The 24,865-nt window shown below is 40.3% G+C and overlaps 1 protein-coding gene across 2 annotated transcripts in view; it reads left to right on the top strand.

Moving 5' to 3' along the window:
• Chchd3 (coiled-coil-helix-coiled-coil-helix domain containing 3) overlaps positions 1 to 24,865 on the top strand; it is a 247,847-nt gene that overhangs the window by 31,564 nt on the left and 191,418 nt on the right. For both annotated transcript variants that reach the window (XM_051175883.1, XM_051175884.1), the window contains exon 3: positions 17,991 to 18,072. In XM_051175883.1, the coding sequence (XP_051031840.1) occupies positions 17,991 to 18,072 (82 nt within the window). The remainder of the gene's footprint in view (positions 1 to 17,990; positions 18,073 to 24,865) is intronic.

The following is a 24,865-nucleotide window of genomic DNA, read 5'->3' as shown; positions in this document are numbered from 1 at the left end:
CTGAGTTAGTGCAGGGATTCGTTTGAGCTTTGGTGATCCTCGGAGTTTAGCTGTAGATCCTAGACCAGTAGAAGTGAGTTGTTGGTGGGCACAGCCTGCATAGGGTGGTCCCAAATCACACGCAACCTCTGTGTGTGTGACTAGGATGGGTGAGGGAAGGAAAGAGTGCAGTGTGTCACAGTCCTTGTATTTCAAATTCTGCTGAATGAAATTACAGTAAAGGAACCTTGGGAATAAGGATTTGCATTGGCCTCTTGCTGCTGTCTGAGAAAAGAGCAGGAAAAAGTCAGAGTACTGATTTAGCTTCTTTGGCAGCTGAGATGTCTTCTCTTTAGAAACTGGAGAGTTAGTGAACTGACAGGCCACGTGGTCACTTAACAAGAAGTACATGACTGGGTGTAGCCTTGAGGAATTCACTGCAGTAGAAAGGGCAGTGGGCTCAGGTTCACATGTAATGTGTAAATTCCTGAATGAACTTTGAAGGTTGTTTGAGTAGGATCTTGGGTAATGCTATGTTAGTATTCATTGTCAGGATCTAGAGTGACTCCAGAGGCTGACCTGTGGGTGTACCTGTGAGGACTTATCTTGGCTACATTGATGTGGGGTGACCCACCCTAACTGTGGGTGAGACCCCTTCCCTGGCTGGGATCTTGGCTGTATAAAAGAAGAAACTGCTGGATACCACCAGCATTCTGATTCCTGGCTAGGTGCAATGAGGGGAACTCTCCCAAGCTGCTGCTACTGTGACTTTCCCTGTGCTCAGATGGTCTGTAGGTAGCCTCAGACTGTGGGCTGGAATAAACCCTTTCTCCTTTCAGTTGGTTTTGTCAGGGTATTTTATTACAGGAACAGGAAAAGATACAAAGATGGATAATGTAGATTTATGGGAGTCAGAATATAATGTGACTAGGTATTGTGATCAATCAGAGGTGATACATTTCTCAACAGTCCTATTGCATGCTATGGTATCTGTACCCATTTCTCAGATAAACAACAGTCACAGGGAGGCTAGTGTGGCGTACAGCAGGGGTCTGACCCCAGAGCCTGTTTTTGTGGCAGGGTTCGCTTGTGCATGCTGAGTAGAGCTAGTGATACACAAGACATGGTTGGGGCCCGAATATGTGTCTGCTCTTGGGTCTCTCCCAGCTGCAGTGGACCAGGTATGGCTGGATTTTTAGCTGCTTCTCTTTCTCAGTCACACATTTTGAGACTGTCTTTCTGGTCATGTAGGCCTAACAAAGGGAGGAGCAGAGCTTCACATTTTCCCTTTGGTAGTTCGGTACATGAGGTAGATTACAGGCTCTGCTGTTGTGATGGAGACCCAGAGCCACAGTGGCAAAACCAATCGAGATACTTTTCTTTTATACCAACATTTTGTGTCATTCCTTACTGGAGCTTAGTTCTCATGTGCCTTCTGGTCTGCATTATCTAGAGTAGAGTTCAGCTACAGCCAGGCCTGTGTGAATGGGGCTGTGTGTACCATGTCCATTTTCATCATGTTCACTGGACCTGGTTGGCAGGCTGTCACCAAGTGCTGGCGATGCTGCAAACAAACAACGCAGTCTACTTTGATCAGTATGTGCCCAACCCGAAGTAATGAATACAGGGGCAATAGCAGCTTGCACTGTAATTTGATATTCATAATTTTCTTTGGGATTTTAGGTGAGAATAGAAGAGGCTATAGCCAGCAGTTAATATGTAACAGTGAGTTTTATGCTCATTTCAATGTAGAGTGGACTTAGGTTGGAATATTTTGGTTACAGAGATTCCATTTCTCACATATAAATTCCTGTTTGGGTTTTCTGATGTATCATCCTGGCATTTTCCATTTATAACCAAAGTAGTATAAACCGTATTGGAAGAGCCTTTGCTACTGCAAACAATGAATAGTTTAGTTTGATTTTTCCTTTCAATTCAAGTAAATCAGAGGAAGATTAAACCAAGATAAAGTTATTATCTCTTATTGTATCTTGTCATTTGTCATTGCTATCCTGTCTTGAAAACTTTGTGGAAAGTGATGATTTGTTTTGTGATATAATTCCCACAAACAGGTATTCAAAATCTTTTCATCTTAGCCAGTTCACTGCAGTAGATGCTTGGCCTAAGCTCCATGAAGTTTGGAATGTTAAATAATAGCTTTCACTAGAGACACTTCAGACTGTGAAACCCCAGTGAGGAGTTGTCAGATTCCATTTTCAAGAAGCAAGGCTAAAGTTTGTTGCTGTGTTTCCTACCAAGTGTAAATCCGATTAGTAGCAATGTGTGCTAAATGTTTTATTTTGTTAGTGACCACAAAGACTATAAGGTAAATATAACATATTTAGTTTAAATTTATAGTATGGTTTTATTTATGTTTTCTTTTGAAGCATGTCTATGTGGAATAAAGAACAAATTTCTGTGTTTGTTTCACAGCCAAAATGGATTTTTTTCCCCCCTTTGAGATAAGGTCTCAGTATATATCCCTGGCTGGTTTGGAACTTGTATTACAGATGGAGCTGGTCTGGAAGACACAGAGATCTGCTTGCCTCTGTCTTCTGGACACTCTTAAACTGTCCTAATACTCTAATAATATAATAGTTTAATGCTGATTAAAGGTGAGTGCCGTTACACCTGGTCAAAATGGACAATTTTTAGAAGGTTTAGAACACCCCAGTTTATGGACAGTGTTAGTCACTCTATGGAGATAGAGCAGTGGTTCTCCATTTCCCAAATGCTTTGACCCCTTAATGCAGTTCCTCATGTTGTGCTGACCCCGGCCATCAAAATTTTATTTGTTGCTATGAAATTATAACTGTAATCTTGCTATTGTTATGAATTGTATTGTAAATATCTGATATGCAGATGGTTTTAGATGACCCCTGAAAGGGTTGTTTGACCCCTAGGTTGAGAACCACTGCCATAGAGCTTTGACCCGCTACATTGTTTTTTTTCGAGCTATGGAAAATACTGTATGGTCCTTTTTCATTCCTGCTAGCTTAATCTCAGCTGATTGTTTAAGTCAGTGGCTGACTTTTCATCAGCTCTCCTTGGTAACATGCATCATTCATCATTCAACAATGATTGGTATTATCTATCGAAAAATCTCAGTAGAAGACAAAAATAAAATGCTCCTTGAAAAACTAGAGTGAAAAGAGACCATCTTTTGCTTTTCAAGAGCCCCTCTATTTTCTGCCTATATTTAATATAGCCATTGAATATTCTTTTGAATGCTTGACTCTCATCATTTTCAATTATAGAGAACTCTTCAGCAAATAGCCGTTTATGTGTGCTTCTAGATAGCGGACAAGAGCGACTGTCTGACTGCTGTCTGCTGTCAACCTGTGTTCCCCAGAAACTGTAAGGAGAAAACCAGATGAAGTGCAATGAAGCTAATCAAACCAAACCATTTGGTAGTTTTGTTTTCTTGGATTCTGTGATGGTCACTTTTAGCCACTTCAGTCTATACCAGCTCTGTCTGTGGGCACAAATATGGTTTGAGTTTCTCTCAGTTAGACTGATAATATTTGGGTATTTCATGCTCATGATTTGAAATCAATAATGACATTTAAAGTTCATTTTCACGTAAAAATTTTTTAAATGCTTTAAATTTTTATAAACTGTATTATAAAAATTGCAGCTATGGGGCTGGAGACATGGTTCATTGGTTAAGAGTACTAGCTATTCTTCCAGAGGACCTGGGTTCAATTCCCATCACCCACATGTTCGCTCACAACTGTCTGTAACTCCAGTTCCAGGGGACATTACATGAATGGCAGAACACAATGCACATAAAAAAATTGCAGATAAATAAAAACATTCACCAAAATATTTAATTTTTAAGACATAAGATTTTATTGGTAGGATGCTGAGTCTGACCTCCAAATGATCTTGTTTGAGCGTCTTGCATAAGCCTGATAGATGATTAGGGTTTTTTTTTTCTTTTTTCTTTTAAAAGTACTTAAAGTTTTATTTGTTATTCCTGGTATATGTATGAGCCCATATGCATGTATGTGCACTGTGTTCATGTTGGAGTTCATGGATGGAGGCCAGAAATGAGAATCAGATCCTTTGGAGTTACAGGTAGGTGTTTGTGAGCTGTCACATGATTGCTAGTAACTGAACCTGGATCCTCTGCGAACAGTGGGAGCTCTTAACTGCTGAGCTGCTTCTGTAGCCCCGTGTGTTAATGTGTTGTGTAATTACAATTTGGATAGTCATCAAAGTACAAATGTGTTTTTGGATCACATACACAGGGAGAAAGGAAGGTGGTTATTTTGTTTTCCCTCAACACATAGATAATACTCTGTTCATTTGTAAGTGGTAGACACAGACAAACAAATAGACGAAGACTGAGCAGTATTTTCAACCTACTCTTTTGCCCACTTCAAGTGAGCATTGTTTTCTAAAGAACTGATACTTACTAAAGCATGTTTCTTAATATAAGCATAGTGTTTAACATGTGACTACTGTCTTACTAGCTGACCATGTCCATGTTTGGAGTGCTCAGTTTGCTCAGGGATTTTCATTGTTTTATGATATATATTACATAAAACAATATATATCACTTTGTTGTATAGATCTTTGTCTTTGCCATCAACTTCATGTTCCCTAGAGGGAGATTTAATAGGTACTTAGGTTGGCCATGAAAATGAAATTTTAGAAAATGGTTGATCAACATCAGTTTTACTTTACCATTTCATCTCCTTATCCATCATCATTTATGACTTTAGCATTGTTTAAAGGCAGTGAAAGAAATGGAAATTAATTCTTGTTACTGTCAAATCAAATTCATTTACAGAAAATAAGTGAACATTGGCCATTAGAGGCTAAAATACTAATGTAATTGGACCTAAATCCCCATCCAAGGCACATCACAAATTCTTTTTAACTAAATCTTTCCTGTAGGTTTGAAAAATTGCCATTCATACATAGCTTGTTGGCATTCTGAGAAATACATGGCTTAAAATAGCCTCCTGCAGATACAGTAGTACTGGCTTGCTGGAATGTCATACAGCATCAGTCAAGAGTAAAATGTCTGCAGGTCTTCAGTTCAGAGTTTCATTGTCATGTTAGTATGATGATGTTTGTCTATGACCTTCAAATCCACTCTGTTCACCATACTTCCTCTTCAAGAGAAATATTATTGGTAACTTGGAGATAAATTGAGTCACAAAGGATAGCACCAGGGGAAACCAGTGTGAACTGTGTCTTTAATGAATGCAATAAATTTAACAATAAATCTGTTGTACTTCGTATGAGGCTCATGTTTTTCTACCCATTCAAGCCGGTGTCAAAATACGTGAATCTATGTTTTATTTCATACACCCCCCCCCCCCAGTGCCTGGAGAGTATTTCACATGTAGTAATTTACATTATTATTATTTCAAGCTGTTTCAGTTGTACCTGAGTGTAGGTCTGAGTATTTCATGTATCTTTTACAGGCTTTTATGTTCTATATGTAATGCCTTATTAGATTAACTTCTTTATATTAAATTCTCTATAAGCTATGAAACTGGCATAAAATATATTAAAACTGTCATAAAGTGTTAAAACATGAAGTGAAATACTATTCATCTGGATTAATAAATTTACAGTCTGTCACACAATTAGAGAAAATTTATGATTGCTTACACAAACAGGATGGGCCACGATGCATGGAGAGCTAGGGGAGACTTTGTAAGAAACATTCCTTAGAGGAAATCTCAAATGATTCAGTAAATTATTTTGTGAAATTAACATGTGTGTTGGAAGTTATTATTTGTAGGGAATCAGTTGATATTCTAATTATTAGCGTAGTTCCCATAGGGACTTGACCTGATAACACTCTTAATGACTGGATCTGATTGCCAGAGATACTTGAAAAGAATTCTAAGTGCATTTCTTTTCAAATGTCCTGTATGTTTGGATGGTACTCATTGTTGCCTTCTTTATACCATTGTTTAAAGGTAGTTTTGTAATAAATGCTAATTGTTTTAGGTATTCATAGAGAAACAATTTCTTTTTTATTCTTATTCTTCTGTCGTGGGTTCCAACCCAGTTACAGCTTCCCCTCCTTCTCTCAGCCTCGCCCCCCATTTCCAGTCTCTCCCAGACTCATGCCTCCTCCATCTCTCCTCAGAAAAGAATAGTCCTCTCAGGGACATCATCCAAACACTCCACAATATGCTACAGTAAGATCAGGTACACACCATCACATCAAGGCTGGGCGAGGCCAACCTGGAGGAGGAAGCAGGTTCCATTAGTAGGTCAGAGTGTCAGCATCCACCCTAGCTTGCACTTTGAGGAATTCCCCAAGAATACCAGGCTGCTCAGCTGTAACATATATGAAGAAACAATTTCTTACTGAGTCTTTTATTTCCTGAATTATTATGAGTTATTTTAGGGTGAACAATTGTAATTTCCTTGGATGTCAAATAGTATGATCCCATTGAAGGGTTTGGTGTGAATTCTGATATTATCATTTATGAAGTATTCAGTTTTAGTTGGACAACACACACACACACACACGCACACGCACACACACAATTGGGTAATGAGTCTGGTAAAGGTGCCAGCCTGAACAAAAGTGACATTTTCACATTGTGAGGATGATCTTGATGTTCAGATCCTCGTGTCCCCCCTCTGAGAGCTAGGATTTAATGGGTCACACTAAACTTGGTTTACTGTGGTGCTGAGGTTGGAATTCAGGATTTCGTACATGCTAGGGAGCTACTCTACCAACCAAGCCACATCCACAGTTGTATGCTTTTGTTTTATATAGTCCTTGACGTTCTACAGGATTGACACTCCTAAACCTTACACAGCACATGAAGTTATACAGATGAAGTGCCTCATCTTTTCTCCATTTAACATCGGTATTAAGGAGATTTGTGGGTCAATATGAATCTCATCATAATAAGGATTTTTCTTTCATTGTGAACCTACTTTACTGGAGACAATTTATTTTTCTTTTAGGAAAAGTCCAACTACATTCTTAACTTACTTTTAAATGAGAGACTGTGTTTTGGCCTTGAAATTCCTGTGTAGTCTTATTTTTTTATAGACAGGTCAGCTTCAATGGTCTGACTCACTGAGTTTCCACTATGCTTCACAGGGAATGACTTTTGTTTTATTTATTAAAGATTATAAGTGCATATGTATACATCAAAATGGTGTTTTCTGAATGTTAAGTTGAGATTTATTACCTCAGATGAAGGGCAAACAATAAAGCCATAGTTATTATAATCTGAGAAGTCTGATCTAATGATCAGAATCTGGTTCGTATAAAAAACAAAGCTCAAGGTATTGCACTATGTGTGGCTTAATGAAACGCCAATATGCTACCTTGACATTTTAATAGAGCTGAGCTATCATAAATAAATAAGAATTAAGTGTGGGTATAAATTGTAAATTTCTTAAAATTAACTGAAATGTTCCAGGAGACTCTTAGACTGTTTTTAATGCCTCATATGGTTCAGCACCCAGAGCCAGGCCTCTTGTCTTCTTTCTCACATGAGATGATATACTGAAGTCCTGAATTACGGTGAGGTTAGTTGACTTTTTCTCCATGATGTCAGATGTTTGATTAGAAGACAGGTTTTATCTGCAGACTTTGGGCCTTTTACTTTCCTTGCACTTTGATTATCTACTGTTCCTTAGAAAATGGTGTTGGGCAGAACTTAAAGAGTTAAGTAGTAGCTTAGTGGAGTTCATGAATGTAACAAGTGTGTAATAGATTTAATGGGGATTAATGTACACCTTACTGGCATACACACGCGTTCATAACAGGAAGATGAGGACTCACTAATGATGGTCAGTGTTGGATGGGGTCTGATGTTCTACTTACCAAAGCAGTTTATGTAGGTTAAATTTAGTTTTAGCATGTGACAAAGGGCATGTCCATTCTGTTTCCTGGTATCAATAATCTTAAGAGAAAAGTGCTGTGAATCCTGCACCAGGAAAGTGGTGATGAAAATGGACTGTAGTGTGTAAATGCTAATTGGGTTGTGTTAGTGTGTGCCAAGCAGTCTATTCTCTGTGTAAGTTCCCTAAACTTATTTTTGAGGAATAAAAATTATCATTCAGCAGCATCTTATAGTTGAATAATATATTATTAATTATGTCTGCCTGTCAAGATGCACAGATTTCTATTTGCAGAAATTATCTTTTATTTGTATTTCCCACCCTTTCTTGTTTCCTGTCTAAACTTGTTGACCGGAAGCCTCTGTTACTCCTCCTGCTGGTTCCTAATGCTCACGTGACCAGCTTTCCACATGCTTCATGGAATGAGAGGTAATTTGTAAACCACACTGCCAGGCCTTTTTCTGGTGCCCAAGGTAGACATTCATTCACGAAGCCTGAACTTGGCCTCACAGGCTTCTTGCACACAGTATCTCGGGTGGCTGCTGCCAGTCGATGGGAATCGGCACGGGATGCAATCTGTTTATCATTTCACCATGCGCTATCTTGGTTCATATCCTTTCCATGCCATTCTCGTTTGTCTCTAATGATGCTTTCCTTTCATTTCCTTTCACTCCTCCTTCTATGAATTTTTTAGTCTGCTCCTTAGACTTTTACCCTTCTCTCTTTAATATGATTTCCCCCATCCAGGGCGAATTCTCTGAGCTCAGATCTGTAATAATCATTCCCAGACCTGCATTTCACCCAAGTCTCACATAAGATCTGAGATTCTGGTCCAGGTATCTAATTGCCTACAGCTCCATGTAGTGCTGGTTTCTTTACTTTTGGTTGGATGTGTCTGAACTGAGCTCATTATCTTTCTTTCTCCAAGGAGCTCTCTCTCCTCTTTACTTAATTGACCATCGCGGGTATTAATTCCTTGGCCTTCTGAGCCTCTGCCACTTCTCTGTCTCAGGTGATGTTTTTCATGAGAGAGGTCTTGTATCTCAAGTCTCCGCCCCCACTGCCCCTCCCCACGGACAGTGGCTCTCCACCTCCAGTTGCATCCCCTGGACAGAGGGCGCTCTTGTTAGCACCCATACTTGGTCCCCATCCCCTGAGGTTTTCCCCTGTAAGTTCCTAACAGTCCCCTAGTGGTAGTGCTGGTGTGTGGGGCCTCACATGGAGAACCACTCATTGACTTATACTTCCTCCTCCCGAGTGGTCTGCAAACTTTACCAGATCACATGCCTGCTTGCACCTTAAATCTTCGTGTTGTTCCCGGGTTTCACAGCCCCGAAGACCTACTTCTGAACATTCACAGATTTCCTGCCTATTCCAAAGCTTCCTCAGTTCATCGTAATCTTCCCTTCTGTTTTTACTTCTCCCAAATACATTTTATTTGTTTTCCTTTTCCTTTTTGGATTAATTTAGGACCTTGCTCAAGCCCCACCTCCTCAGTGATAGTGTACCTTGGGATGTTTCTTTTCCTTTCCTTTCTTTCTTTCTTTCTTTCTTTCTTTCTTAACTAAAGCCCAGTCCTATTAATCATTAGTTCCTTAATGGTAGTGACTATTTTATGTCCTCATCTCTTAAACCTGAGTATGGGATTAAGTTGAAATAGATTTCAATTTAGTCCTCAGTTTATTCCCCCAGTTTAGATATACTGAGTGGTCCTTGATTTGGGGGGAAAGGGAGTGAAACCAATCAGTGTTAACTCATGCAGTCGTCAGAGAACAGAAAACTGCAAATGTTGAAATAGAAAGGTTTTAACCAGTTCAGCAAAACTTAATACCTGTCCTTCTTTGTGAACAGCAGGCTGTTGGTTTTTGATGGTTCTGATTTTCTGTAAGGGAGGGTGTTGCATAAGTTTAAGATATGTTATGTTCCTTTATGTTGTAGAATATTTGTTTAATGAGGAAAAGATGTGTTGCATTCTTTTATGATGCATTTGTTTAACTCTGTAAAACTTACTTTGCTTGACTAAAACACATGATAGGTCTAATAAAGAGCTGAAATGTCAATAGCAAGGCAGGGGAGAGGTGGGGCTGGCAGGCAGAGAGGATAAATAGGAATCTAGGCTTGAGAGAGTAGAGGAAGGAAAGAGAGAAAAGGAGGAGGTGCCAGGGCCAGCCACACAGCCAGCCATGCAATAAGGAGAGAAAGGTATATAGAACAGAGAAAGGTAAAAAGCCCAGAGGCAGAAATGTAGTTGAAGAAAAACAGGATAGTTAGGTTAGAAAAGCTGGCTACAAACAAGCCAGGGTATGGCTGGGCATTCATTGGGGGCTGGGTGGCAGGCTGACAAAGAGTAAAAATACCAACTACGGGGTTGGGGGTGGGGGTGGAGGCGCGTTCAGGAGCAGAAACCTGATTTGGCACGTTCAGGTGTTGGGATTGGTTTAGAGGCATTTTCGAGAGGGAGCCATTGTCTTCCCTACGTGATGCCAGAGTGCCTTGCTTTTCCTTGAGGTGGATGTCCAACCCCACAAATCAGGCTGTGGATGTGTGTCTAGCAAAGCCTGCCAATGTCGTTTTTCTGCTGTCTTTTCTTTTTTTGTGCTGTCTTAAAGCCTATATATATTTTGCTGGTTTGGTCCTGAGAGGTAATTTCTGTGAATGAATAACTTGTCACATTAAGGAGAACAATTGGCAGCATGTTGTTGCCTGCCACTTTTCCTGTACGTTCATTTCAGTGGGCTTTCTAGATGACCAAGTGGAGGCAAAAGCTGGAATTCAGTTCATCAGTCTTTGTTGTGTGCTATTTGCTTACTCTGTGAGGATGTATTGCTGTGATTGGTGTAATAAAGAGCTGAATGGTCAATAGCTAGGCAGGGAGGATAGGCGGGATTTCTAGGCAGAGAAAGGATTTAAAGGAAAAGAATTCTAGGCAAGTGAATTACACCAGGAGTCACCAGCCAGACTCGAAGGAAGCAGGATGTGGCAAAATGTAGATTGATAGAAATGGGTTAATTTAAGTTACAAGAACTGATTAGGAACAAGCCTAAGCTATAGGCTGAGCTTTCATAATTAATAAGAAATCTCCATATCATTATATGGTAGCTGGCTGGTGGCTCAAAGAAAGACTCATAACAGGTCTTTTGCTTAACACAGTTGCAGAGGAGGGCAAGATGTTGGAAACTGGTAGTTTGGTGCTAATTTTATTGGTGCCACATCTGTGGCCTGATGCAATGTAAGCCTCTGAGCAAAATCAAAGATTAGAGAAAGCTAAGACCAGACTTTCGTTTCCCAGGCTCTCCTGTTCTAAAGAAGTAAACTGGAGATTATTTGAATTAAGTGGAAACAGGGTTTGTGTGGGTTTTGCATTTCATTTGGGATTGGAGAATTAATGTTTAATTTATATTTGTAACTCCAGTGAACAAAATATATTTATTTTTTGAAACAAACAAAAATTAAGCTATGCATCAAAAAGCAATATCCAGGGGTAATTATTATTTTTTAATTTAAATTATAGATCTTATTTTCCTAGAGGCTTTGTGAGATCTTGCAACTATTATTCAGGATATTAAGACATGAAATACTAGATGTATCTGTTTCTCAATACTGCATTTACAAATTGTCTGCTTGCAGATGTGAAAACTGTAGGCTCTGGAACACAAACTTGTCTATTGCTATTCAGCTTCTGCAGCCCAGTATTGATGTGTGTTTTCACAAAGAATGGAAGGTGGAGCTGGTTTGTGAGTGCTTACCTAGTAGCAAACATTGAAATGGGCATTATTTGCATATTATACCATTCAGGTTAAAAAGTTTACAAAGATGTATAAATCCTGATGTAGGCAAGGAACAGCAAAATAGACCATTAACTTGGTGCCTAAATGTTTAGGTTGCCAAGCTCTTTGTTGCCCTGTGCCTTCTGATACTACTGTTTTTAATTATGAATGTGCAGGTAGCAACTTTCAGTCTACCTTTACAAATTTAATGTGTTAGTAAGCACAGTTATCCTGGTAGGTATGTAGAGTGGTTCAGTTTTTTTTTAAACAGTCTTAAGATATATTTCCTGTATGACATTGTAATGTTTTGTTAATTGTTCACAGAGCATATTATTTTTGATATGTAGTTTTGTGTAGTTAAATGAATTTGTCTGCTAGGTAGATTGTGTCACAAATGACAAACTGTTACATATTTATTTCCCCCTGAGATCTGTCCTAGTCATCAAAGCCTGCACCTGTTAGGAGATGTGGCAAAGGACAAGATTTATGCCGCAGCACATGCCAGGGCTGTTTAGTTGTAATATACTGTGTTGTATTTCATTGATTGCATGAATGCTTCCATTAGTATGTTAAAAAATAAGTTCTCTTCATACTAATGAATTTATTGTCATCTTATGATTGGTGAGTGTTTCTGTGGAGTTTGAAATGTAATTTGAGTGTGTGTTTTGCAGCAGTTTGTAGCTCAAGTGTTTAAATCCAGGGAAGTCAGAATCCTGTCAAATCTGCTTGTGTTAAACAGTAACACATTTTCTCCATATAGTACAGTGTCATAGTTTTTCTCAATGTTTAGCACAGAAAATAGGTTTTTCATGTTTGGACATGATGGATATCTGTAAGCTAAAGCCCAAAAGGACAATTGAGTGAAGGGGCCGTCCCAAAGAAACTGGTGCTTTCTATGTAGCAAGTCTTAATTTCTTTTAAGAAATGTATTAGAGAGTAAGAAATATAATTGTACAAGAATTAGGCAAGGAAACTGCAGGTGGGAAAAGTTGTACAGAAAGCTGGTGTCTGACCCTGGTGCCGCGTCTCCCCCCACCCTGCACGTGCAAGCACCTTGGTTTTAGGAGACAGTGTTTTTCTGTGTAACCCTGCCTGTCCTGGAACTCACTCTGTAGAGCAGAATGGGTGGCCTTGCTCTTGGAGATCTGCCCGTCTGTGGTGTAAACCTGGAATTGTGTTTTCTGTCTTCTGCACTCTCCATAGAGGATGAGTGTGTAAGACTTACCATCCTTTGGAGTTGTTCCTGTTCATCACTCAGGCATTTATTGTGGAGCTGTCTGTTGTCTGTCCTCAGCACTGATTGCTGGTATAATCAGTTTCTCTGTACACAGAAATTCAGCTCCAGTCATGTGATACAGAGGAGCAGAACTCTCTCTCTCTCTCTCTCTCTGTGTGTGTGTGTGTGTGCGTGCGTGCGTGCGTGCGTGCGTGCGTGTGTGTGTGTGTGTGAGAGAGTGACAGACCATGGTACTCACAGTTCCAAAGACTACTTACGCAGAAATGAGTACATTAATAAGGTTAGCCATCTTGGAGTTTCTTTACTTGATCATAAACACACATTTATAGCTTAGAAATTTAGTTCAGAAGAGAATTAAAGGATTCCCAGGCAACTGTTTGAACTGTCTGAAACTTCTGTTTAGTTAAAACAAGCAAGCAAGTAATAATTTGTTAGGAATCATGAGCTGCTTTTAATCAAGAGTTATTTTCTAGTAAGAGGTTTAAGGTCACACTTGATATAACCAAACAGCAACAGTTCTTCATTTTTTCTTATGTTTTAAGCTCATTGTCCTATTTTCTATAACCACTTTCTATGTATTCACTATTGAGAACTAAAGTGATTTCTGAGACTTTACCAAGGTATCGGGTACATGCTTTTGAAGAAAGCATCCCAAGCCTTAATTACATTCTAAAGAGAGAATGTGTGAATGTATGTCAGAGCCACAGGGCCAGCCATGTTCCGTGAACTTGAAACAGCATGTACAGATTTCTGTGGCAAGTCTCCCTAAGATGGTTGTGGGCTGTTCTCATCTCTCAAACCTTATGAATTCCTACAGGTTTGCCTGCGAAGTTGTCTTTCCTCTGCTTTGCTTACAACGGCTGGTCCTGAAACCCTGACCTTTTACTTTAATAACAGTTGTAGCTGAGAAAATGTTCAGATTTGGAGAGTTGGAGAAGTTTCCAGAAAGGCCATTTTAAATAGCAGGCTCTGAGTACTGTATCTTTTTCTCTTGGGCACTTTGGATTTGACCTATCAGTAGAAATACATTGTTGCTTTCTGTATTCTATTGATTTAAAAACAAATAACAAGAACTTTAGGTTTGCTCAGGAGCCATTACCACACTAGCTTATTTTCTGCCTGTGCTTTGATCCGCCATTGTAGATTCTAAATTCTTTATGCTAGGTCATGAGTTATCTTCTGTCATTTTAAAATCTGGATGCTAGCTTAGGTTATTACTTTACCAGTTGTGACCTTGAGACCAAAAGTCATGTGTTTTTTTTTTTTTTTTTTCTTCCCCCCTGCCCTGTTTCTTGGAGATAGCTAGGGCATTAGCTGTGTTTTGTTCCCTTTACTGACCAGAAGGGATGTCACCAAGCTCATCACTTAGGCATGTCTTCTGGAGCTTTCTTGCCCCTTTTGTTGCTGGTACTTTCGTGTGCATGTGTGTGTCCGTGGCCTGCCTAGATTATGCCACCTTTAACCCATTTGCTCCTGCTTCTTGCCTTACAACAGGCAGTGGGGGCTGAGTAGGGCAGTCAGAGTACTGGGACAGAAATAGCCGCCCTACAGGACAGAAATAGCCTCCCTACAGTCCCCTGCCTTTCCCTCTCCCCACAGCACTGTGCCCGCCCGCCTGCCTGCCCGCCCGCCTGCCCGCCCGCTTGCCTGCCTGCACAGTCTTAGCTGCGCGCCCTGGTTGCCACCCACCTGGTTGTCACCATTTTGCCCGGGTTGATGCAGCACTGCTCATTTTGGCCTTTTCCCTGGGAGGAAGCCCCAGTGTCACAAACAAGAAATGAGCCAGGAGGATGTGTGTTTGCACTGAGTGAAAGGACTCAGCTGCAAGAAGACAGAGCCTTCGTGGCTCTCACTTGCCTGTGGGATCACAGGAGCCAGGAGTGGGAGTTCTGGAGGGCTGAGATTGGGTGAGGAAGCTCTGGGCAGACAGACTATACAGCATGGAGACTTTATATGTTTTATTTTGTAGTTGAGATTTGACAAGGCCAGACTTTACATCACACATACACACAATCAGCTGTGTGTGATGGTCAATGTGTTAATTTGATTGTATCAGTCATTACACAATTTATATGACTATAAAATTATCACATTGAATATATAATCTGTCAATTATACCTCTGTAAAGTTGGGAAAATAACCCAGTAAACCATAAAGATGTGAGACTTTTCTCAGCTCAAGTTGGAAACTAATCTCATGACTCAGCTTGGCATACCGAGGCCTTCCAGAAGCCTACTTTTAATGGATTAGTTGAGTTTTGGTGGAGAATCTTAGTGAATCTTATCTGAGAAAAGTGTTCTAGTGTGTTTTTGAGCTCTCCTAGGAGAAGTGACTTTGCATCTTTACATTGACAATGTGTTGCGCACCTTGGCCTGCCAGACGTCAGGATGCATTTAGATCAGGGAGTACTAATTAGATGTGCTCGTGGTGGTGCTAAATCCAACCTGAGAGGAGTTTCCCTCACATTGTTGTGCTCTTCCGATGGATAAGTTGGCCATGTCGATCACCCCTGTCTGGAGCACAGTTCAGAACTTGAGGAGGACTGGCGGGTTCATCCACAAGGCTTGTGTTTGGATGAGGAAGCCAAAAGTCAGAGAGATTAATTACCTGCTCATCTAAAGTCTGGCTAATAGAAAACAGACTTAATCAGACTTTGCTGTTATTTTTATTATTTAAAATCCCTTCAACAAGGAAAAACCCCTAAGATTTACCTGGATTCAAGAGTAATTCTCTACCTTAACACACTTGTCTGGTTTGTGTGTGACATTTCCAAAGCGGAGGCCGACTTTTTCATGGTATCATTCTGAAGTCGGGAGACACAGGACAGACAGCACTGAGCTGGGAAAGAGTGGAGAGCAGCTTCACAAGGAAACAGCGGACCAGGCCGAGCTCTCCCACTCCCAGCATGTAGGGACCAGGCAGGCAGCATGTAGGGACCTTGTCCCATGTTTATATTGTACTTACTCCTTATTGAGCCATATCTATCATTAAAGTGGACAGTCCAGTTGATTTTGTAGCTTATTTGTAGGCTTGTGTACAACCATCAAGCAGTCTAATTTAGAAGGTTTTCAGTATCTCAGGGAGTAACCCTAGCTTTCTGTGGTGGCACAGCAGGCTCTCGAGAGGCCGAGGGTGCAGGATTGTGAATTTGAGGCCAGCTTTAACAGTGGTCTGGTTTTATAAAACCCCAAAGGAGCCAGTACACACCAGGCCCTCCACACCCTAAACACACAAACAAACTATACCCAACTAACCAAGCAATCAGGTGGACACAGTTAACCCCAGAGGGCGTGTGAGACACAGTCACTTATGCCCCACCCCCAAGAGCAGTAGGAGGTAACCCATGCCCACCAATTGTCTTTTCCTTTCCCCCTTTCTCCTACTCAGGCAGCCACCAGCCAGCTCCCTGCCATACCCTGCGCAGAAGCATAGGACGTATAACAGTATATCACTTTTGTGTCTGAGCGCTTACACGCACCTTTGTTTTATCACATGTCTGCACGTCGTTCCTTTTTATACAGTTGCATACATGGATATACCATACTTTGGTCACCTGCTTATTGGCTGATAGGCATTTAGATCATCTCTACTTGGGGATATTGAAATAATTAGACATTTTCATAAATCTTTGTATGAGCAGGTATTTTCAGTTCTCTTGAGCATATACAGTACCCAAGGGTTCACCTCCTGGGTCTGACTGAAGGTTTTAGGAAGCTACCAACTTGCTTATATCCAGGGAGTGGTGCAATTTACACTGCTAGTGACACCGTTTACATGCATGAAGAGTTGGGTTTCTCCACCACTTTTCCCTCTTTGCCTTTTTGATTGTAGAGTGTGTATGCACCGTGGTGGTTTCAGTTTGCATATTCCCAGTGACTGATGTTGAACAGACTTCTATATGCTTTTGGCTTTACTTATCTTCTTTGAAGCAATGCCTTTTTATATTCTTTGTTGGTGTTTGTTGTTAATATTTTTCTCATTTGGCTATGAGTTCTTTAAATGTCATTCTCTGGGTACAAGTCCCTTTTTATCTTTGAGTGACTTCCCCCTCCCCTTTTCTGTGACTTCTCTTTTCATTCCTTGATGGTGTTCTTTGTCATTGCTTTCTTACACTCTTTAACTGAGGGGAAACAGCCTTCAAATCTTTATATACCGTCACCGTTACTGCATCGTGTCAGCTACACATTAAAAAAAAAGACTTTGTAACACATTGTAAGTAAAATTTGCATATGCCCTGAGATGAGGTGCATCTATCTTATGTTTGGGTCACCAAATAATGTGTACAAGGAGCAGGCAGACGTGGACTGTCTGGTCTTCCATCTAGGAGTGGATCCATTAGGAATAACACTAGGTTCCCTGTTTTCCTAGACCTCCCATGGGGTTCTGGTGCTTTTCACTCATAGTTTTAGTTAGTAGGTTTCTAATGAAGAGATGGCTTTTGCTTATATTTTAGGGAAAACTCTTATAGTAGCAGTAGTCTCTAAAACTTGTCCGTTATTTACTGGTACAGCTGTAGGAATCTTTACAAGACATATTGTATACAGTCTTTTAATTGGAAAGGCCAGATGTTGCCAATCAAGTCTCCAGGTATTTAGGAAGCTGCAGCTGTGTGCTCAGTACTATTCTGTTTTTCCTCAGTTGTTGGCACTTGAGTTTGAATGACATTATCCCAGAAAATACAGTTTTAAATCCTCGTAAGTCATAAATGCCTCTTTCATAAATTATGGATAAATGAATACAAATATTCCATGCTCTGTAATAAATATTTGTGTAATTATTATTGAATTGAGATGCTCTTGGCATCACTATCCTGCCTAAAGTCCTTGACAGTGTGACCTCCCTTTACAAGCACTGTCGGGCTTTAACCTTAGAATGTCATTTTAAAGACCTTGCACTTAGTGGCTTAGTCCCTACTGGGCACTAAGCAGCTCCTTGTGTTTTTATAAATTTTGGCAGGTGTGGAGATTTCTAGGTCACCAGGGAACTCTTGATTAAATTACTCCTGAAGTGCACTAATTGGCCTTTCTGCAGTGCTCAGGGAGTTCCAAGGGGACACTGACCACCTGGCACAGTTTTGTCGGTTCAGATCCATCTTAGCCATCTTGTCTTGTGTTTGCTTTTAGCAGGTCACTTGTTTCATCTCCTTTCATCTTTGTTGATTGTAGTTTCTGATGAAGAATTGAAAAGAAGAGTAGCCGAAGAGCTGGCATTGGAGCAAGCCAAGAAGGAATCAGAAAACCAGAGACGGTGAGTTCCCTGGAACCACAGGTTTGCCTGCACTTATGATCTGTAGCATTTTGAACAGATTGATGTATTTTATTTTTTTGTGTGTGTGTGAGCACCCTGCTTGCATGTGTGTCTATGCATTGCCTATGTTCCTGGTGCCTGTGGCGGTCAGAACAGAGCATTGGATCCCTGGAACTGGAAGTACGGCCAAGTGTGAGTCACCATGCGGGGCCTCTGCAAGTAGACAACTGTTCTTCACCGCAGATTGTGAAAAACAAAACAGCAATAGTTCTTTATTTTTGTATGGTAGAACTCCAAAATGGGCTGAACATTCAAACTTGGATGTTTTGCTTTGGGGTTGTGCTTGGTAAAGTTTTAAATTTTTCATGTCTTTAAAGAATTATTATATTATGAGCTTTGTTTTCTCAATATATGGAAAGTAGTTTCTGAGGGTTTCCTAAGAATATCTAAATCTCTAAAAGAACATGTTTAAGACTGAAAATTGAATTGCCTGTTATTGTATATTAAAATGGAGACTACTATATGTAATTATGAATATCATATGTCCTATATAGTGCTTGGATTAACAAATAGCACTAATTGGTGATATGCCCACTTAAAAAAAATTGAGTTGTCATGAAAATTTGCATAGTTGAAAATTAAAGTCCTTTATAATTCTGTCTTCATATCTTATTTTTTATATGTAGATTCTCCCATTTTATTGTTGCTGTTATTAATCCTCTTAGGAATAATAGCTAAAAGAATGATCATTGAAATAATAAGAGTCAAAACCTGGAAGCAGTTCAAGACCATCCTGGGGGAAGTGGTTTGTGAATCATGGTTCAGGCCTTCAGTGGAATACTAGAAAGTCATGTGATACATGTTTGCTTTGTTAAGATAATTTGTAAGAGTCATGGACTTGGGGGGAGCAGGTGAGAGAAATAAATAGTATGCAAAACATCACTGGTACTATTTACACACACATTTATTTTGAAAAGGCACTCTTAAGCTCTGAATATATACTTATTCATAGAAATGCACAAATACATTTTATATTTATGGTTGTGAGCCTAGCCTTTAATGGCTGAGCCATCTCTCCAGCCTGCACAAATACATTTTAACCCATGAAAAGAGTCACCTGCTTCCCATCTGTGCAGGTTCTGAAAGTTGAACAAAGTATTGAGCATCGTGGTTATGTGCTTTTTTTTTTTTTTTTTTTTTTTTAAAGGCAAAGCATTTTTTTTTATTTAATTTATTATTTTACATGTCGATCCCAGTTGCCCCTCCCTTCCTTCCTCCCGCCTTCCCTTTTACCCTCTCTGCCCTCTCACATGCACTCTAACCACCCTCCCTTCCCATCCCCCCACCCCAATTCCACATGTAGGGGAATGCCATCCAGTTGGGGGTCATGTAGATCTGACAGGTCATGTGAAGTAGGGACTATGGCTTCTTCTCTAGATTAAGGCAGTTATCCCTCCATGGGGGATGTATTCACAAGGTCCTTTTGTGCTGTTTTTCCACAGAGAGTAGCAGACACATGTCTACATGGAGCAAGAGCTTAGTATCTATTTGTAATTCATTTGATAAAGCCAATAAGCTTTGGATTGGAATAGAGTTCTCATTGGTTGTAAGATCATGACTTAACTCCTCTGGCCCTTTATTCTTCATCTGATGAGTTTGAACTTGCAATGTATCCATACAGAACATGGGAAAGAATATAAGCTATTTCTGAAGTAATAGATAAAGGAATGGCTTAAGAAAACGGAGATATAATTAGCATTGCCAGAAAGGTTCTATAGTGAAGCACTTTATAATTATTTAATTGGTTAGGGTGGTGGAGTATTATATAATGAGATAGTGAAATTTAAGTATTAAAAAATTCATATCAGTTTCATTAAGAGGTAAATAAAAGCAATGCATTATGGTAGCATTTCTTATATCTTGCTTGAAACTGTATTTTCTTTACTTCAATTTAATTTTCATAAGCATTATTTGGGGCAACTATATTCCAGGAGTTATTCCCGGTACAGGCTTTTTGTTGGAGTTGCTCACTGCTGTTGTATGTGAGTGCATTTCTCTTCATTATTTGACTGCTGTGCGCTCTGCTTTGGCCAGTGAAAGGCAAGGGTAGATGAGATGAAGAGAAGGTGCTGCTGAGGGCCACTTTCACATCTCATGGGGATGGGGTTGGCACCTAGCTATAACCTGGACAAATGACTATTGAGAAAGGCTTTATTTCTTGTCACCTCTGCAGAGAGCAGAGGGTGGTACAGCTGTTATATTATGTTATTTCTTTTAAAAAATGCTTTGTTTGAAGCCTTCTTCATGACAACCCCCAGCTGTCTAATCTTGGCAAAAAGTGTGTGTTCTCCTATAAGACACATGGGAAAGAATCAAATAGCTTTTTTCCCCTTCTTCTTCTTCTCCCCACCAGAGAAGAAACTTTAGCACAAGCATTAAGAAAGTTTTGTCTGGTCTTTTAAAAGCAGCGTCTTGGAATGACTGCGCACTGATGCATTGTCATCTGTTGTCTGAATTTGAATAAAGCCTTGTGAGATTTCTTCAGAGTGGTTCTCTGTGCTGTTGTATCGACACCTGCACAAGTCCTGCTGACCAGGCTTTTTCTTTCCTTTCTCTCACACAGAGCTGCCCGCCAGTTCTCCATCGTGTGAGAGCTGAACCTTGCTAGGCACCCAGACGAGTACGTTTCAGATACACCTGTTTGAGTAGGACTTTGGAATTGATTGCCATTGTGATGTTTCTCTTTATAGAATTATTACAACTCTCCATACCAGTTTTTAGTGGCTACAAAGCAGTGAACATTCTGATGGGTTGCCTTGTAATGTCTCCATGGACATGGCACACTGTGTAGTGTTAAGTCGTGGTGTACCCTGCTGGCTTCTCAAGTGTTTCCTTTTTCTGTGAGATGAAAATGTTCAACCAACCAACAAACCAACCAACCATCCAACCAACCAACCAACCAACCAACCAACCAACCAACCAACCAACCTCCCTCCCTCCCTCCCTCTCTCCCTCCCTCCCTCCCTCCCTCCCTGCCTCCCTCTCCTTTTCTTTAGTGCAGCCTTTTCACATTGCTCATTCACAACCAAAGACAAGTACAGGTATCCCATTTTGCAATCGTGCTATGGCAGGTCCAGAGTGCTGAGGAGAATCAGAAAAATCTAATAGGCTATGAACGTTGCCGCAGAGAACTATCCAGAAACGTTTTCTTTCAGGACAGCTTAAGTAAGGACCTTGTCTTAGGAAGATTTCTTTGGACTGAAAGAGCCAATGTTTACTCTGGCTAACTTAGGAAGCCTGTTTGATAGTTCAGAAAGGAAGACTTAAGACCCACTGGCTTGGGGAGATTGGGACTGGCCAAGACTGCAGGAGAAAGGAAGCCATTGCTCACCAGGAGTTCCAGATGAGGGCTCTTAACAAGGGGAGGGGATAGTGGGTGGTGGACTCTTAGTGGATTGAAGATGCCATTGATTTCAGGTGTATTTCCAAGGGAAAATGGCTGCTAATTAGGGTAGTTGTTCATCTCTTGAAGTTTCTTATTGGAGTAACTCATTAAACTGAATTTTGAGAAAACGTATGCTACTTTTGTACTCATAAGTTGTTTAAGGTGGTAGTTCTTGACTCAGGAAATTTTGATTTCCAGGGGATCATTTGACAATGTTCAGAGATGTTTTTGGCTGTTATTCTTGTCAAATCCTATCTAGTAGATGGTACCTGAGATGCTGCTAAGCATCATAGAGCTCACACGACAGACTCCCTGCTACCTCCTTTCCCTAACAAACAAGAACCCCCTGGCTAAAGTGCCAGTTGTTCCAGTAGCGAGATTCAAGGGCTAAAAGTCTCGTTCATGTCCGTGCACATCGGACTTCATTCACTTGATTCACTTTTGGACGCTTGGTCTTGACGTCTTGTTCTCCCACACAGTATCATATTCTGCTCCACCAAAACCTTGACGACATAGCATTCCTTAAAGGATTGCGCTGCTGCCACTCCCGGGGCTTTTCCAAGCTGCTCACACCACTTCTGCAAATTTTGATGTTCTGTGCAAGTGATGACACCCGAGGCCGGGCTGCCTCTCTGCAGTCAGGAGGTACTTTCAGGCATGTGAAAGTGTGCAGAAATATGTGTTGGTGAAATCAGCCCATATGCATGCCAGACCACGAGCTCTATCAGATTATATGGCACCTTGCCATGCTTGCCTTGCCTTTCTCCTGGAGCAGATGCCCTCTCTCTGCTGTTCTGACTCGTCATGGCACATGTGTTTAGACAGAATCACAGAAGCCAAAGATTTCTCAGGCTTCTCTGAATTTATCTCTACCTCTTTCAGGTTCGGTTCCTGTTTGTATAATCTGGCTTTCCCCATGAGAAATTCCTTCTTGTGGTCATAGTGACAGCAGAGCTGACTATAAGTCTTGCAGCATCTTATGTTATATTTTCATTAAAAAACAAAACCAACCAACCACACGTGTGCATGGACTTTCCACTCACACTCACTGTACTGTAGACCCAGGGAGCACTGGAGAGGTTTGCTGATACGGTTATGTTTCCTGAATTACTGATGGTGGGCCTCCGTGGTGAAATTCTGCTCTCTAATTTGGAATCTTGCATTTGCTCATGAAAACATCTGATGGATAGAACAGTCATTTGGCCTGTTGCTGACTGTCCAGAGGAGACAGCCCGTTTTTGTTGGGGTGCCTGTTGTGTTTGTAGGCTGAAGTCAATCACACTATGCACAAGCAGGTCAATGTCACAAGGACACAATACTCTACGCTACAGTTGGAACATACTCTTTTAAAAATGTGATTTACTTTTCCTCTTGTCCTGCCTCCAAAGCCAATCTCTGACAGCAAGAAAAATGTGACTACTTCTGACCTGTGACCTTCGGCATTTGAATTTCAGCAGTTTACCTATAAAGGCAAGTGAGACTGTTTTAGCTTTAATAACATTTCTTCAAGAAATCAAGAAGAAAGGGAGTATAGCCACCCAGTGTTGCAGCCAGCTGTCCATCAGCTGTTTTATAAATGGTTATCACTTAATATTTGTTCTTGGTTTTAAAAGTTTGGAAAATTACATTAGGTCTTAATTTAGTTTAATGAGTGGTTTAATAAATTGTACCAACTATCTTCTGTAAGGCATTGAATGGTTCACTTATTTTTCCCATTGACAATGATATGGATGCCAGAAATAGGGATTAAAATGTTCTTGTTTCTTTTAGTTCCTCAAAATAGTAAAATTCATACTGAAGCTACTTTCTGTCTAAATCCATTCTGTTTAATATTTTTTTTCTTGACTTTATTATTAGAAACATTCAGCCTTTGAAGGAAAAAACTAAAATATGGAGGAGGGAAGAGTTGGCTAGACAAGCCGTTTTCTGAGCTATAGTCCTGTTTAAACTATGTAAGTAGTTATGTATTGGAGTATTTCATCTCTAATGTAGAAAACACTCACAATTTTCAGTTGAATGAATCACCAGGCCTGGGAAATACTGATCACAAACTGTCTTTCTGGAAGGGACAGTGCCATCGCTTGAGTATGGTTTTACTTCTGCGTGTTCCTGTGTTGGAGACTTGGCTTCTGGTATTTTAGGGAGAGAGGTGGTGAAGCTTTGGGAGGGGCCTAGAGAGAGGTATGTTCAGAGAGTGGTAGGGGCAGGAGGGAGGCACTGGCCATCACACCCTTCAGAGTGACGAAGGTAGCTCTCATAGGACACTTGAGTGTTTGCAGGAATGAGTTGCTGTCGAGGCAAAGTAAGCCAGGCTGCCCTCTGCTTCATGCCCATTCTTGGGGAGAGGCTGTCAGCTGTAGTGTTGTTAGCAGAATGAAGTTAATTTAGGTGTCTTGGCCCTGAATCTCCAGAACTGTGAGCTAATGGAGAACTTTTAATAAAGTCGGCTTTCTTCAGATATTTTTTATAGTAAAATGAAAAGTAACACATTAATACATATGATTAAGTATTGCATATATATATTATTAAAATAAAAACAAAATAAAATTGTATTTTTATAATTTGACACTAACCAAGGACTATGTACACTTTTGTTTTAATTTATTGTAATATTCATATTGTTTCTGTCATAGACACACATTATAGAAATTATAAAAACTATAACCAACTTATATGCAATTTGTAGATATGTAGTAATATAAAGAAATAAAAACTCTGAGGGCAAGTACTGTGCAGAACCATACTTCTCAAGGCCTGTCATAAAAGTGAGGTTTGGAGGTAGCCTTAAGCAGCCTTTATTTAAGTAGCCAGTATTTTTCCATGTCACTCACAATTGGCATGGACAGATGAATTTCTAATTTAAAAGTACATTTGCTGAAACATTTGCTACCATTCAGTGAGGGTCTGGGTCAGTACTGCGGCAGCTGTGTTATGTCCCCATGTCTGGCCACTTTCAGGAGGTGGATGATTTCTTAGACGTGAAACCCCCTTTGTGTGAGTTATGGGACCTTCCTAGGCATAAAACCTACTACTGTAGATTATTTTCTTTCCTAATCTCATTTTAAGCTATTACTTCCCTGCATTGTTACAATTTTATACCTACACATTTCCATTTCATTAGGCTTCACGGTAGGTAAAGCCCCCGTCATTCTGACCGTCATTGGAGATCATATTTTAGCCATTGGCGTGTCCGTGCTGGAAGGACCTCCCATCAGTCACCGCCATCTTTCCCCTGCAGTGGTACCTCCTTGGGCTTAACAGGAGCACTGTTTTTATAATGCACAGTTGTAGGAGGGTGATAGTCTACTCTGAATTCTTACACATCTCTCCATTGTTTCCAAACTCTAT

Source organism: Phodopus roborovskii, unplaced genomic scaffold (assembly GCF_943737965.1).
Source record: "Phodopus roborovskii unplaced genomic scaffold, PHOROB, whole genome shotgun sequence".
Taxonomy (NCBI): Eukaryota; Metazoa; Chordata; class Mammalia; order Rodentia; family Cricetidae; genus Phodopus; species Phodopus roborovskii.
The sequence above is the reverse complement of the archived record's forward strand: the minus strand, read 5'-3'. Positions and strand labels throughout refer to the sequence as shown.